The 15,000-nt window shown below is 45.1% G+C and overlaps 1 protein-coding gene across 1 annotated transcript in view; it reads right to left on the bottom strand.

Annotated features, from left to right (window-relative positions):
- The window catches only part of cacna1aa (calcium channel, voltage-dependent, P/Q type, alpha 1A subunit, a), a gene marked incomplete at its 5' end in the record, with an annotated part of 124,316 nt that overhangs the window by 10,654 nt on the left and 98,662 nt on the right, over window positions 1-15,000 (bottom strand). Inside the window, 5 exons of the mRNA XM_080775022.1 lie at window positions 1,088-1,220; window positions 1,594-1,709; window positions 5,573-5,676; window positions 8,453-8,566; window positions 9,789-9,903. Coding sequence (XP_080631148.1) covers window positions 1,088-1,220; window positions 1,594-1,709; window positions 5,573-5,676; window positions 8,453-8,566; window positions 9,789-9,903 — 582 coding nt within the window. The remainder of the gene's footprint in view (window positions 1-1,087; window positions 1,221-1,593; window positions 1,710-5,572; window positions 5,677-8,452; window positions 8,567-9,788; window positions 9,904-15,000) is intronic.

Below are 15,000 nucleotides of genomic sequence, written 5' to 3'. Positions count from 1 at the left end.
TACAGTATGCGTGTGCAGTATGCAACTGCATGCTAACTTGACCTTGTCCTTTATTAGTTTGGTGGTGTTGTGAATGGATGAGTGGAAGGTTTGATTTTTTATTTAATTATTTCCAGGTAAGTCACAGGCTGGTAAAGTGCTGCTGAAGCTGGTATGTGGAACCAGGTAGGTAGGTAGGTAGATAGATAGATAGATAGATAGATAGATAGATAGATAGATAGATAGATAGATAGATAGATAGATAGATAGATAGATAGATAGATAGATAGATAGATAGATAGATAGATAGATAGAGGGTAGGATGGGGCGAGGTTAGCTCTGAACTGACCTGTCTGCCAATGGGTTGTAGACCAGGAACCAATGAACCAAAGGATTAGGGACATGAACCCGAGCGTCCATAATCTAGAGCATTTAGCAAAGAATTGCTAATCTACAAGCTTATAGATTCTGAATTGCCTCACGAGGATCGTATAGCTGCTTTTGCCATGCAAATGAATGCTGTCAACAGCACATTTTGGGTGGGAGGGTGGGCTTGTGGTTGGGTAGGTAGGTAGGGGATTTAGCTACAATAACATGAAAGCAAAACAGCATTTCATGTTAAAGAGAGTCCCTTTAAGAAATGCAACGATGTGGATGAGTTTAGTAACACTGTATCTAACACACCTGATGTCATGGTGGACAATAATCATGGGAAGGTGTTTATACTAGAAGTGGGCGTGTTCATCCATGTTCGAAAATGATTTATTCTTATTAAATTATTATTATTATTATTATTTATTTATTTTTAATTATTTTAAAGGATTATATTTGGGAACTTTAGGACTTTAAGACTGAAGGCAGGGCCTGTCTTGCAACAACAAGGAGTTGCATGGCGACCCTCTGGTGTGGTTAGGGCTTTAGACTAAAGCCAAACGGCAGTATTGAGATTTACGTGTGTTATCACTGTACCCAAAGGTTTGATCGCTGCAGTTGATTATGTCCTGTGTAATGGCTCTTATACGGATGAAGATGATGAATATGGTGTGTGTGTGTGTGTGTGTGTGTGTGTGTGTGTGTGTGTGTGTGTGTGTGCTACTACTCTTGCTACCTGTGAGTTCGTCATGCTCTCCTGGCCATCCTCAGGGTGACCTTCGGGGCTCCAGCTGCCTGTCTTCTGGGTCATCTCCTGAGCCCGTGCAGTCACCCAGGAATGGCTCTCCGGGATTCCGCCCTCCACTGGCCTATGGCGGACACACGCACACGCACACGCACACACACACACACACACACACACACACACACACACACACACACACACACACAAAGAAGCATCAAGCACTCACACGTGTGCGGTTGCACATTCCCCCTATAGGCTAAGCAAACACACAAGCATATGTATCATCTCTGCTGCTGTCTGTCTGTGTGGACCGACAGGAGGTGGACCCCTCCCACAATCTCCATGGGGGGGGTCGGGGGGGTCTCGCTGAGAACGAGGGTGGATGGAGGGAAGGAAGGAAGGATGTAAGGCAAGAAGAGGAGAAGGATGGATGGGAAAGAGGAAGGGAAGGAAGAAAGAAAGAAAGAAAGAAAGAAATTAAAGAAAGAGTTACTTACAGGGTGTTGACAGGGTCAGCGTTCTCGGGTGGAGGGAGGGCATTGTTCAGTCCCGGACCCCCGTCCTGGGTGGGGGACGGTGGCTCCACGCGCTGAAACAGTAATGGCGTTCGATTCTGTGTAAGATATACAACATGGCCCGTGCCAGCTATCAGGCACACTAACAGGCAAAAGGCGGGGGGAAGAGCAGGAAAGGTAGAGGGGGATCAGGGGGCTTTGGGAGGCCGGCGGAGGCGAGGACTCGGCCTCTGAAGTGCATGCCATCCAGTGAAGGGAGAGAGGAGGAAGAGGAGGAGGGGAAAGGCATGAATAGAGAGAGAGAGAGAGAGAGAGAGAGAGAGAGAGAGAGAGAGAGAGAGAGGGCACATCTCCGGAGACGTTGACAACCCCGTTGACAACAGGTGATGGTGTCTGATCGAGACAGCACGTGGCATTCTGAGACTCTGAGTTTCTGCTGTTTGGGAAGCTGTCCATAAATTGTGGATATGTGAATGGATGGGATGGGATCGTTGGGGTCTGGAGTCAAAGCATTTGCCTATAGTATTAGTATAGTCACTTTGAATCTACTGGCGGAGGCGTTTAATCATTATTTGAGATCAGCCCTCTCAAAGTCTGAGATGCTAAATACTGTACGCTAGCAGCAAATGTGACTCCAAAACCGGTAGCGGTTTGTAGCCTGTTTGGCAGAGAAAAATGTTGGCATTGTGTTTCGGCAAACCACATTATGTTGAATTTTCGGAATCGAAAATACATGCTGTAAAACCTATTATTTCCATATCCAATGATCATTAATCGCTTATTTTATTAAATTATCTATTTACTAGTTTTATAATCGAGTCAATTGATTAGTTCGATTAACTGCACCACTAAACACGAATGGTGCTGAGTCTGTTTGGCCATCGCAGGCAGCGCTCGGCCGCGCCTCACAAGGCTTTGGTTTTGCCGAAACTTAAAATGGCAAAAAAAATGTTTTCTCTGCCAGGTTAGGCCTTGAGGTTGTTAGATGGGATGAGGTAGCATGGCAGTTAGCAAACATAGAGCAGTCCAACAAAAGGCTGGAATCATAGCATTACACAATTCAACAAGCTTTTAAACTAACCAATCATGGGAGAAAAGGGTAAGGACTCAACTAAATATATTAAAGAAATGGAAAGAAAAAGGAGGATACTGGCTGGGGCAGAGTCACAGTTATTAAAAAGAAAAGGAGGGGATATGAGGGGGACAAAATGGAGGGATAAATCACTTCATGGCAGCAGTCAACAGTCCTGTAGAAGAGAACATAAAGTAGGAGAAATGCATGATGCAACAAGACAAATTCAAAATGCCACATTGTGACATGGAGTTATTAGTCATCCACTTTAAAAAGACACAGCCACAAATGTGCTTCCACGTTCATCCGTTACCATCGGATGTTGTACGTTTAAAAGTGGATGGGTAATAAGTTGGCGGTCATCTGCTGCATTCGCACTCAAACCATTTGTCAAAACTCTGAAACAAGCAATTCTTCCAAGCTGCACACCCGTTCCTTCATTCATGCAGCGCTGTCATGTTCAGCACACTCTTCTCTAACGGCACCTGCCTGGGAAGTGTTTTTGAATATCACATCATCTACATGATCAGTAGGAGGTAAACAAGTGGTTCTCAAATATTTTAATTACTTTCAAGGAGCCCCCAGTTTGCAGTTTGGTATACATTAAGCCACCTTTAATCTCTATGGTCACTTTGATTGCGTTATTGTCTACACGCCGGCGGCATTAAGGTGGCCTGCACAGTCTATAATTTATAATATACAATTTATTTATATATATATATATATATAAAAAATGTAACAGGAGCTACAGTGTGCACATCCACTTGTTTCCCTTTGATTTTAGTTCATTTTGCGGCCACGAGGGGTTTGAGCTGAAGTAAACAATAGAAAACACAATTACACATTTGGACGAGGAAACAGGTAGGTGAGGAAGACAGGACGTGCAGAGGACAGGTGTGCAAGTGAGACATGATGTTGGATTGTGTCATGGCATAGCAGAAAATAAAAGGTGGAGTTGGTTGGCTGAAGGTTCACATTTGCTTTCAGAAGGTATAGGCGACTTTTAGGCGAGTGTTTTGTGACATGGAAACGTTGCAAAGGTGATGTGTCAGGCTCAAAGGATAACATACTTTTACAATACTAGACTGGTACCCGGACGAGTCGGTAACAATTTAAGTTAGAGATCCAACACCTGTTGTACCCGTGTCAGAGTACCCGTTCCACCCATCTGTCTGTGTCCATTTTATGCCAATATTATGGAGATTTCTGTATCTGTTCCTCTGTGTCCCTTTATTTCTATATGGAGTTCTGTGTGGGAGGCGGACTATTTTCCGACAGCCTTCACAACATCTATCGGTCTTCTTTCCAACGGAAAGAAATAACTAGTATTTTATATACAGTATGTCCATACATGTTCTGTTGTGTAGAATTAAATGTATGCTTTTTTGACCAGACTAAACTCTATTAAAGGAAGTGTCTTATCGTTGGTTGCAGTCGACGTCAAGTCAACTGCTAACACAATAATCAACAACGAACAACTGAGTAGGATAATATATTATCATCAGTAAAATAACTGATTCTATGTAATGCTTTGGAGAGATATGTTGACCCACAATGCCAACCAATGTATTCAATATCACATGAAGAATTATCATAATCCATGACCTAATGATATGGTTACAAGAAGATAATAAACTAAGTCAAGGAGGTTGAATGCCAATGAGGGAATTATGGGCTCATTATGTCAGTGAGTATTCCCTGAGTGGAGAGAATTGTGAATGAAGTGAGAGTGAAATGCTTAGAGGTCAGAGGTCAGAGGAGAGAAGAAAAGAGAGGATCGAGGAGACGAAGCGTTCAAAGCAGCCAAACATTTTCATGGATGAAACATTTAAATTAAACATGTTCTGTGAAGTTATTGCCTTTTATGTGGTACGAATACAAATAACAAGATGCAGGGATTCATACAGTATAAGCAACAAGGATTACAGTGCAGTGCAATGCTACGCTAACAGTCCTGGGGCAGCAGTCCGAGGGTAGGACAGGTGGTGGGGATGAGCTCAGATAAAGAACCCTTATGAAGGTTCACAGGAGGAAGAGCCATGGAAATTCACTTAACAATTAAAATGCATCAAATAAACGAGTAAATTACAGAATATCATCATTTTCACTGCTCACTCGTATGGTGCAGCATGAGAAAATAAACCTAGTGCAATGTTTAATGTCAACATTTTGAGTTATTGCGAACTACTGTTTCTTGTTCAATGGAAGGCACACAGCCACACAGTAACGTTTGCCCAGCAGATGGCACTCCTATCCATGACATGTACTTGCCATGGCGTGAGCATTAAATATTGGTGTGGACTGTGGAGAGATGACGGTTAACGTCTACGTAGTTTAGACCAGTGGTTCCTAAACCTTTCAGCTCAAAACTCAAAATATGGGTAAAAGATAAACACAAACACTGTTCAGGGGTCTGCCATGACAATACTCCCACCATGAGTCATGTGTGGCCCCCATGGGGACCATTGCACCATTGCTCTAATCTAATCTGCACCAAACGTGGCACAAACACTATTCAGATAATTTGGCTCCCAGGGGCCAAATTAGGGCCCCCTGGGGGTCACTGGTAGACTGTTGCGCCAATCCGCACCAAACTTGGCACAAACACTTTTCAGGGCTCTTCCATTTATTTATATTTACTCACGACCCATACAAATGGTTGCAACATGACCCAGTGTTTCCGAAACTCTGATTGAAACAAGGGTACCTGTACCTGCTCTCTATCGGGGGTGGAGGGGTGGGGGAGAGGGGGTGTACGTGGTCTCTACCGGGGGTGGAGGGGTGGGGGAGAGGGGGTGTACGTGGTCTCTAACGGGGGTGGAGGGGTGGGGGAGAGGGGGTGTACCTGGTCTCTACCGGGGGTGGAGGGGTGGGGGAGAGGGGGTGTACCTGCTCGTCGCGCAGTGCCTGTGAACGCTTGATCTTGCTCTGACGGTAGTATTCCATGATCATCATGGCGGCATAGATTTTCCCAACCGTCAGGTCTGTGGCTGCTGAGAGAATGACAAGTTACCCTGCAAGATTAGACCCGTCGGTATGAACCCTGAGCGATAGCAATGGGAGAGAAGGGGGAAAGGCATGCATACACACACATATACACAAACACACACACACACACACACACACACACACACACACACACACGCACACAATCACGCACGCACACACATACACACACACACTCGCACACAAAAACACAGAGACACACTTGCACGCACTCCACTCTCACACAAATACACAAACAACAAGGCAGTGGTCTTTTCACCAACAGTCAGACTTTGTATATTACATTCAATTTGTTTTCCTTTTCTCTTTTTTTACTGAACAAAAAATTTAACTTCATTCCCATGACCAAAAGCCATTCATTGTGTAGATATATTCTGGTTGATGTACAAATTAATAACACTAACTAAACAAAAGCCAACTTGGCTTTGAAGCTATTAAATAGCTTCAAAACCATTTTGGGTTTTGAAGCACAAATGCCAAATAATATAAATGCCAGGATGCCTATAATATTGACACTCTGAAAATGATGCTGTTAAAATTAGGTTTCCCTTATGAAATCCAAGTCATGTCTTCACAATGGAATGGTCTGGAGTCATCTCAAAGAGAGGTGCATTCACAGGCTTTGAGCTACAGTGTTGCGCATTTGTGAACTGTGTCTGCATACCACTCACCAGCGTGCTAAATTCACACCATTTCCATTTTCCATTCTCGTGTGTGACACACAAAAACAACCTCTGAACACAGTGTTGCATACGCCTGGTGGTACATGGGACCACAGGGGTTATGAGAGAAAATACAAAAAGTGAACAAATATAACGGTTAAACTGTAAAAGAAAATATTTGCCATCGCTGATAGTTTAAAAATAATTTTTAAACTACTTTTTTATGAGCTGACTTCTGGACCTTGTCTGAAATTAATTGTTGGGCAATATTTTATTTTTAATATTGTGGGGTAACATCAATGTCAAGATTAAATGCTCATGAAATGGCGGGCGGAAACGCATCTATACGTACCTTCTACAGCCAATTCTACCAAACCGTGAATTTAGCGACCTGGTGAGCAGCAGCAGCACAGAACTCTGGTTTCAAACGCGGCTAGCCTTCAAATCTCATGCTTTCTTGCAGTTACTAGTAGCAGCAACACCATTATGCAACTAGTGCTTTGGGACCCGTGCATTTGTTAGCAAGGTCATTAACATTGTGTCAAACTACACTATACGTTCTGCAAAAAGCACAGCCAGCAACATATAGTCTACATTGCTGACTGGACCTGGAGTGAAAAGACATCTATAGAGAAGTGATCTATAGTGGGGCACCCTCTGATCTCAGGGACAGAGAACTGTTGGGTGTGAGCTTGTAGATCTGCTGTTTGTGATGCGCAAAACCCTAATGCAACTAAGCATAACTCAGGCTTGAGGGTTCTGGGATTGTAGGTGTATGTGAACTGTAGATGGAGTGTGGTTCTGGAATGTGCTTGTTTTATGTCTTAAATACTGTAATGTATAGTACAGAATGTATTAGCGTACAGTCGTTAGTAGGGGAGTGTGTCAGTGTTTGCATGCAGTACAGGCCTGCAGTCTGTGTGGGTACGTGCGTACCTATAGCTGTGTACACATGCATATACTCTGCTAGCAGAATGGTTTAAGAAAGCCAATCCGTTCAGTACAGTTAATTCATAAATTAACTGTTAATTAATAGCTAAGTACCAGCTCAGTGGCCTTGTGTCCGCCCTGGGACTGGGAGATCGGGGTTCGATCCCCGGCCGGGTCATACCAAAGACTCTGGTATGGGACCCAGTGCCTCCCTGCTTGGCACTCAGCATCAAGTGTTGGAATGGGGGGTAGGTCTCTGCGACATAATAGCGCCATGTCCAGGGGGTGTACTTGTACATCAAGCTGCCTCACGCTACAGAAACAGGAGATAGGCTCCTGCCCTATGGGCCTCATGGCTCAGCAAGACTTACTTAATAGTTAAGTATCACCTGTCAGATCAGGACACACACGTGGACAAGTAATATTTGGACATCAAAAACGAGGGGGAGGGAAATTGCTTTTACAGCTTCACCCAGGTGATGGCTGCTCAGATGGTTCTGATGCAGGCTGTTAAGGTGTGCTGTTCAAACATTAGGCGAAGATGTTTTTTCATGCAGCCAGATTACAAAATGAATGCAAAGAGGCAAATTGACACGATGTTGCATTGGCCGGCATGAATGACCGGCAATGCAAGCGCAAAAAAATTGCCTCAATATTATATTCCATCTCGGGCAAAGTTCGCATCGCAAATGAAGCTACATGTGAAACATCTTGGCCTCCTGTGTGAATGCAGCTTTAGAGGTTAAAAGAGTTGTTCCGGGACAGACACGTAGAAGACGGAGCAGACCGAGGGTCGAACCGGTAACCTTCCGATTCCCAGACGTCCCATCTGCCCACTCAGCCAGGGCTTAACTGTGAATTCTGTGAATTGTGTCAAGCCCCATTATGTACGTATACAGGGTATTTTTCTCATTCGTACGGTATGTTAGTAGTCCTGCAATGTGAATGCGTAGTGCGTGCAGGTTTTAGGGCATAGTGGTGTCAGCCGTATCAGAGGGTGCAGCGGTGAGAGAGACAGACAGAGAGAGAGAGAGAGAGAGGCTGAGAGAAGCGATCCTCTGGTGGCGGTGAACACGTAACAACACGGGACAGCGCCCGGGGAGGGGGTTGTGGTCGGGCAGCCATCGATGGGCCCTCCCCCCCCTCCCCTCCCGCACTTCCTGCAACTTACACTTGTGCGGCGTAACCAGCAGGTCCAAAGTCTTTTGAGAGAGATTAGGCCAGATTGCCATCATCTCTTTCCTGAGCTCGGCATCCATCTGGTGCTTGTCCACGTTCACGGCACCTGGGCACACATGCGAAACAGACATAAACGCGCACACACACGCACACGCACACACACACACACACGGTGCACATATGGACACACGCACGCACACACAGTATACGTACGTAGAAATTGTACATCCGCATACATAAGGGAAAGCATGCCAGTCACACACACACCCACACAGTCAGATTGATACATTTATTCACAACATCAAAGAGAAACAAGAAGGATTGTACAGACGAGAAAACAAACGCGTGCGCACATGTACACACACACACACACACACACACACACACACACACACACACACACACACACACACACACACACACAGAGAAAAGGTCTTGTTAAAGCTTCACACACATCACATCACAGTCGTGTTGTAGTGTTAAAGTTAATGTGTGCCGTATTCGGCTATGGATAACTGATAGCCACTCTACTGTATACGCTATAGCAATTTCCTTAACATGCTTTTCAACTGAGACGAGTCCAAATCTACCATCTAACAGACAGGGTCATCCCGCCTCCACCTGGAACCAATAAGAACACATTACAAATGATGCATCTATCAGCAGCACATACACTAGAGCACTGGTTCCCAAACACTGGGTCGGGACCCATTTGTGCGGGACAGATCTTTATGGGATGCAAGTAATTATATGCCTTCATTTTTTGGTTTCTTACAGTACAATTACATATTTTTATGGAGGAAAAAAAGAAAGAAGCAAAACTTAAGTTAGAGTTAAAAACGAACCCAATGATTTTTCCAAATAATGGAATAAACATATATTCTTTTTAATCTAAGAAATTCCATTAATTATAAAACAAATCTTAGCGAAAATAGCCGATCTACAAGCTTGTGAGCTTGTACTGTAGATCTGCTATATTTTCACTAGATTGGGTCCTGGGGAGACCATCAAATCTTTCTTTTGGGTCACGAGCTAAAATGTTTGGGAACCGCTGCATTGAGACAGATAAACACTACTGTACGTACAGTCTGCACTGTGTGCTGCTTTGTGCTGTACTCAAGATAAACTCGCCGGTGTCGTGCACCGAAGATAGCCAATCTACAAGCTCACAGCGTGCCGCCGCGGGGCACATTGTGAGCTTGTAGATCGTCCATCTTCACGCATAGATCAGGCGATAGACTGGGAGAGGCATCGGGTCAAAAGGACACAGACAGCGCTACGCTGAGGTGACAACAAGAAGGAGAGGACAAAAAGATGGCGTTCCCAACCTTCTGAAACCTTGGCGATCTTGATGTCCAGCGCCGTGCGGATCAGGGCCATGAGGGTGGAGTTGAAGTGGACCGAGTTATCGTCGGCGACAGGCAAGTCCATGCGGAGAAGTCTCTGTGGGAGAGCCAATCAGGGAGGGAGGTGAGAAAAGCGGGAAGTATGCCAATGTGGCAGGTGTTTGGAACCTCCAGGAGACGGGGGAAGGGTGTGGATCTTTTTGTAGGGGCGGGGGGTAATTTAAGGAGGCTGGGAGAGCTCTGAAGCATCTCAAGCAGGCACTGTGGGTCTGTCTCTCCCTCAGTCAGCGTAACTAGCCAATGTCTGGGACTCTACAGTACCACACCAAAATGTCTGTCAATTCACCCATTCTTGATTTTGAGTGGTAAAGATGCAGATGAAGTTGCACATACTAGATATGGAACTCATTCTAATCTCTTTTATGCACACTGCACAGATAACCTGTGAGTCTCAATGTGTTCATTTTTGTCTGGGCACAATAATATTTTTGATATCGCTAAGTCCCTCGAGTCAAGCATTCATTTGTTTCCTTTTCACAGTAATATCAAAACAATTCCTGATGACCGAGAGCTCTCACAGGTTTGTTGACTGACAATTAGCATTTCATTGAAGAAATAGCAGAGACGGACTGAGCAGACGGCCACCTGATACTTCAGAGCTCCCCGCACTGGTTTGGAGGTTCACAGTAAAATAAGACAGCAACAACAGAGACCCAGGTGATAAACCAATAAACCAAAACCGAGGGACTGCAGAAAGGTGGGAGGGACACTCCCGTTTTTGTTTATCGGTTCTATCTTTCTCAGGTCTTGTTAGTTTAATAGATGCACATAAAAGCAACACACACTAATAGTTGACAGAGTGCCATTAGTGCGTGCATGCGTGCGTGCTTGTGTGTGTGTGTGTGTGTGTGAGGTGACAGAGGACGGCGACAACCTAGACATGCAGCATCCCATGCTGACCCGCCCTGAACCCGACTAAACCACTCTCATTCCACCCAACCCAAACATAACATTTTCCCTCCCCCATGACAATCCCGTCCCCATGCAACATGCAATGCACACGCAATATGCCTCACAGGACAAGCAGCTGTGCAGCCGTACACAGAAAGCATCCTCTTGGCGACGTAAAACAATGAGTTTGAGACTTATTTTTAAGTGGATGTTATACTGGGGGGAATACGTTTTGTAGACCATGGTAGAGCGGTGAGCTCTATCTGGGGTTCTCTGATGTATAATTTGGGAGAAATGGACACAGGCCTATAGTGTTAATAGGAGAGAGAAAACATCATTCCGCACATTGAGAAAAACAAAATGGCCACCATGGCAGCCTTGTTTGTGTTGTAAGAGGGCAAAGGGGTACGTTTCTCTGGGGTGGGTTATAGTTGTCAGGAAAACATGAGACTTAAGCAAACTTGCTATCTGAAAATAGATGTGATAAAAGCAGAAAAGAAAAAAAACTTCTGATGTTGAGATGTAAAGGGGAAAAATAATTTGGACAAAGAAAACCTGTAAGATTATAATGTGCAAGCGCAAAAAAAGGACTAAAGGTAAAGGAAAAACAAGAGAAGAATGAAAGATCTACCACCACACAAGTTTGTAAGACAGCATTCCTGACAGAAGCCTCTACTGTCAAGATGGAGAAACAGTGGCGTTATGGGGGTCATTGTTCTGTGGGCTAGTTTTGGAGGTTAGGATTTAAAAGTCAAAGGGTAAGGGTTTGGACTGCTGTCAGTGGCAAGGTAGCGACATACTGTATGGAGGGTGGAGGAACAGGCCAGGTACAGTAGAAACACAGAGACGAGGCTCTATTTTTAAGTACCAGTTTATCACTTAACTTGATACCTGGAGGCGTGGCCAATGTTATTTGGCTGTTTTGAGTGGCCAAACAGCATTGGCCACCCCTCCAGGTCTTAAGTTAAGTCATAAGACCACGCAAAATAGAGCCCCATCTGGAACGTTGTCAATAGTTACAGAAACGTCTGCAAGCATTATCTCAGGTGGAGAGGGAAACTGGCCAAAACAACACATGTCGGTAGGGGGAGTGTTGTATGCATTGAACCATTGCATGTGCAGGTTAAGGGTTTAACTTTTACTCTTGGAGGGAGGCTGTTAGGAAGACTGACTATGGGGTTAAAAAAAAGAAACAGGGTGAGAAATAAAGGAGCAAATATGAGGCGAAGCCTGCAGAGATGGTGAGGAGGATGGGAGATATATCAGAGCATACGGAAGGAAGGAAAGAGTCTGAGAGATGGCAGCGGATAGATACTGGGGAAGCTGCTCAGAGAAGAAACAGGGAGAGCGGAGCCTTGGGAGCACACCTGGGTCAAATAAGTATTAATAAGCCTTGGGAGCACATCTGGGTAAAATAAGTGTTAATAAGCCTTGGGAGCATACCTGGGTCAAATAAGTGTTTTGGGAAGTTTTTATTAGTCTATGTACAGGTGGTGAATCACCTGGGTAGGTTGCCACATGGGGAGAATGCAACCTGGCAGAAAATGTAGGCAATCACATTTCAAAAGTATTATGGAAAAAACTATGTTGTATACTCTCAGTATTCTGCAGTGAACTTAACACTGTATGTAATACTCTCTTATGTTGGTGCAGGTAGGGTGAACTGAAAACATAACTCGAAAACATTTGGACCCAATACTTGACCGAGGTCTGCTTGGGGGAGGGAGGGAGATTTTGAAGGACAGCAATGGCTAGCGATGGAGAGATCGCCTGTGCCTACAGGCTGAGTGACCGTCTGCCCCTGAGGCTCACAGCGATCTGTCAGTGATGGGGCATAATGTTACGCATATAAAGGCAGCAGAGTGCAGGTTTAATAACAGCGATGTGTGTTAGATGGAATCACAAAATTGTTGCTCCTCAGCAATGTGTTGCAAATTATGTTCCATTTTTTTGTAGCATCACTGTGTATTTCATGCATAACGCTTGCGTGTGTGTGTGTGTGTGTGTGTGTGTGTGTGTGTGTGTGTGTGTGTGTGTGTGTGTGTGTGTGTGTGTGTGTGTGTGTGTGTCTGTATGTGTGTGTGTGCGTGCTTGTGTGAAATAAGTGACAGAAAATGAAAGATGGTAGGGCGTGTGTTATGTGTGTGTGTGTGTTTGGGGCTTGGTTTCCGGAGCATGCAGAAGGCAGGTAAGGAGGTATGTAGCCATGAGTGGGGGGGGGGGGGAGGACAGGACAGTATGCAGAGAGGAGGGGGGCTGGAAACAGAGTAGAACTGCATTGACAGAAGAACCAATGGACAGGGAGGGAAAAAGCTTGAACTTGCAGATAGAAAGGCTGCTTGGTACAGTAGGGCCAGAGCTACAGCGCTAATGGCAGAAGAAAAAACTAAAAAGCTTTTATTTAACGACAAAATGTTTTCCAAATACATAGCCGCTAACAAAGGCCTATCAGTTACCTACAATGACTACGCGCACGTGTGTGTGTGTGTGTGTGTGTGTGTGTGTGTGTGTGTGTATGTCTCATCCACAGGACGGAGCGACTCAGAGGACATAAGTCTTGTGGACCTTCCAAGCCCTGCTGCACACGCATGCCTCAGTGAGAATGTGGGTGTGTGTCATTGTGTCTGTGGATTTTCGTCATCATACATTAAAGTGGCGCTATAACTTGAAAGTGTGGCTTGAAAGTATAAATTATTTCAAAACGTTTCAACAATTTTCAAAAATAGCTTGTCTATTGATATTTTTGTCTTATTTTACTTTTGCAATGCGGTGGCATAGCCAGAAGCTATGGCTATGTGGAGGGTCCTTTGCATGGAAACATTTGGGAACCCCTAAATGATTTACTGTAATCGTGTAATTGAGGTAATACTATAATGTAAATATTCTGCAACCTTATTTTTTACAAGAAGCATATACGTGTGGCTTGAGGGTGAATGTCTTCCGTGTACACGGTGCAAACGAGCTGAGAAGGTCCCTCTGTTCGCCCTCTCCTGTGGATCCATCCACCCGCCGGCCTGACCCTGCTTCCCCTGAGCGCTTCACCGGCTACCTTTTAACGTTCCCACCCCAACCCCCACATCACCACCATCACCACACAATGTCACAACAACACACCAGCGACCCCCCCCCACCCCCCTCCCCAACTCGCCATGGAAAGAAATGCACAAAGAAAGACAGAAGAAAGAAAGGTAGGAAAATAGGAAAGAGGCAAAGAATGAAAGAACGAAACCAAATGACGACGACACTAAAGTTACACACCACACGGTGAGCGTTGCTTCCCTACGCCCAGCCCCCCCACCCCCCAACCCGGACCCCCCGTACCCAAGCCCATTACACCCTTTTAGGTGGGGGTGTTGATGTGGGCATACAAGGGTCGGGCGGGTCCCTTCCTGACCTTGTAGGCCACCCGCGCTGGACACCTCTTCCCAAGGCCTAGCGGAGGACACATGTGCCTGAGCATGTCATACATATCCCTGCAACTCATCCTGCCACTGCCCAGCGCCAGTCAGCAAGTCAACACCGGCATCAAACATAGAGAGAGAAAGAGAGAGAGAGAGAGAGAGAGAGAGAGAGAGAGAGAGAGAGAGAGGGGGAATCAGAGTGTTAGTGAGGGAGGGAGCAGAGAGAGAGAGAGAGAGAGAGAGAGAGAGAAGTTGATACAAGAGAGAAAAAGAGAAAAGGCAAAAGAAAAAAGAAAAAAAAAGAGAGAGAGAGACGGTTACCGGGTGGATTTTGAGAGATTGTGGCTGTGAGTCTGGTTTTTGTGGAGAGCGAGTGAGGAGGCCTGACTCACATGAATAGAGAGAATGGAATAGAGAAGGAATAGAAGGAACTTTTAGAGAGTTGAGACTTTACGTTTGTCCACCTTTCTATGCAAACAGAACAGTGGTGTGTTTGCATAGAAGAGGAGCAGGGCAGTGCTTGAGAGCAGGCACCAAGCTGTTCCTGCTGCCACATTACAGGGACCAGGACGTAGAGACAGAGAGAGAGAGAGAAAGAGAGAGATAGAGGAAGAGATATAGAGATATAGAGAAAGAGAGAGGGGGGGGGGTGTCAATGCAGTTTCTGTCTTTCCCCCAACCCCTACAAAACCAAGAACAATGCAACGCTACAGATTCCACAGTAGTAGCCTAGCTGTGGCTCCACAGCAAGCGAAAGAAAACAAATAAACCAAACGAGGGAAAAAAACTAGTGTAAAAATACTGTATTATATTTTGAAACAATAAAACCAAACTCAATTCTT

This window comes from Protomyctophum bolini, assembly GCF_963924005.1.
Source record: "Protomyctophum bolini genome assembly, chromosome: 11".
NCBI lineage: Eukaryota > Metazoa > Chordata > Actinopteri > Myctophiformes > Myctophidae > Protomyctophum > Protomyctophum bolini.
The sequence above is the reverse complement of the archived record's forward strand: the minus strand, read 5'-3'. Positions and strand labels throughout refer to the sequence as shown.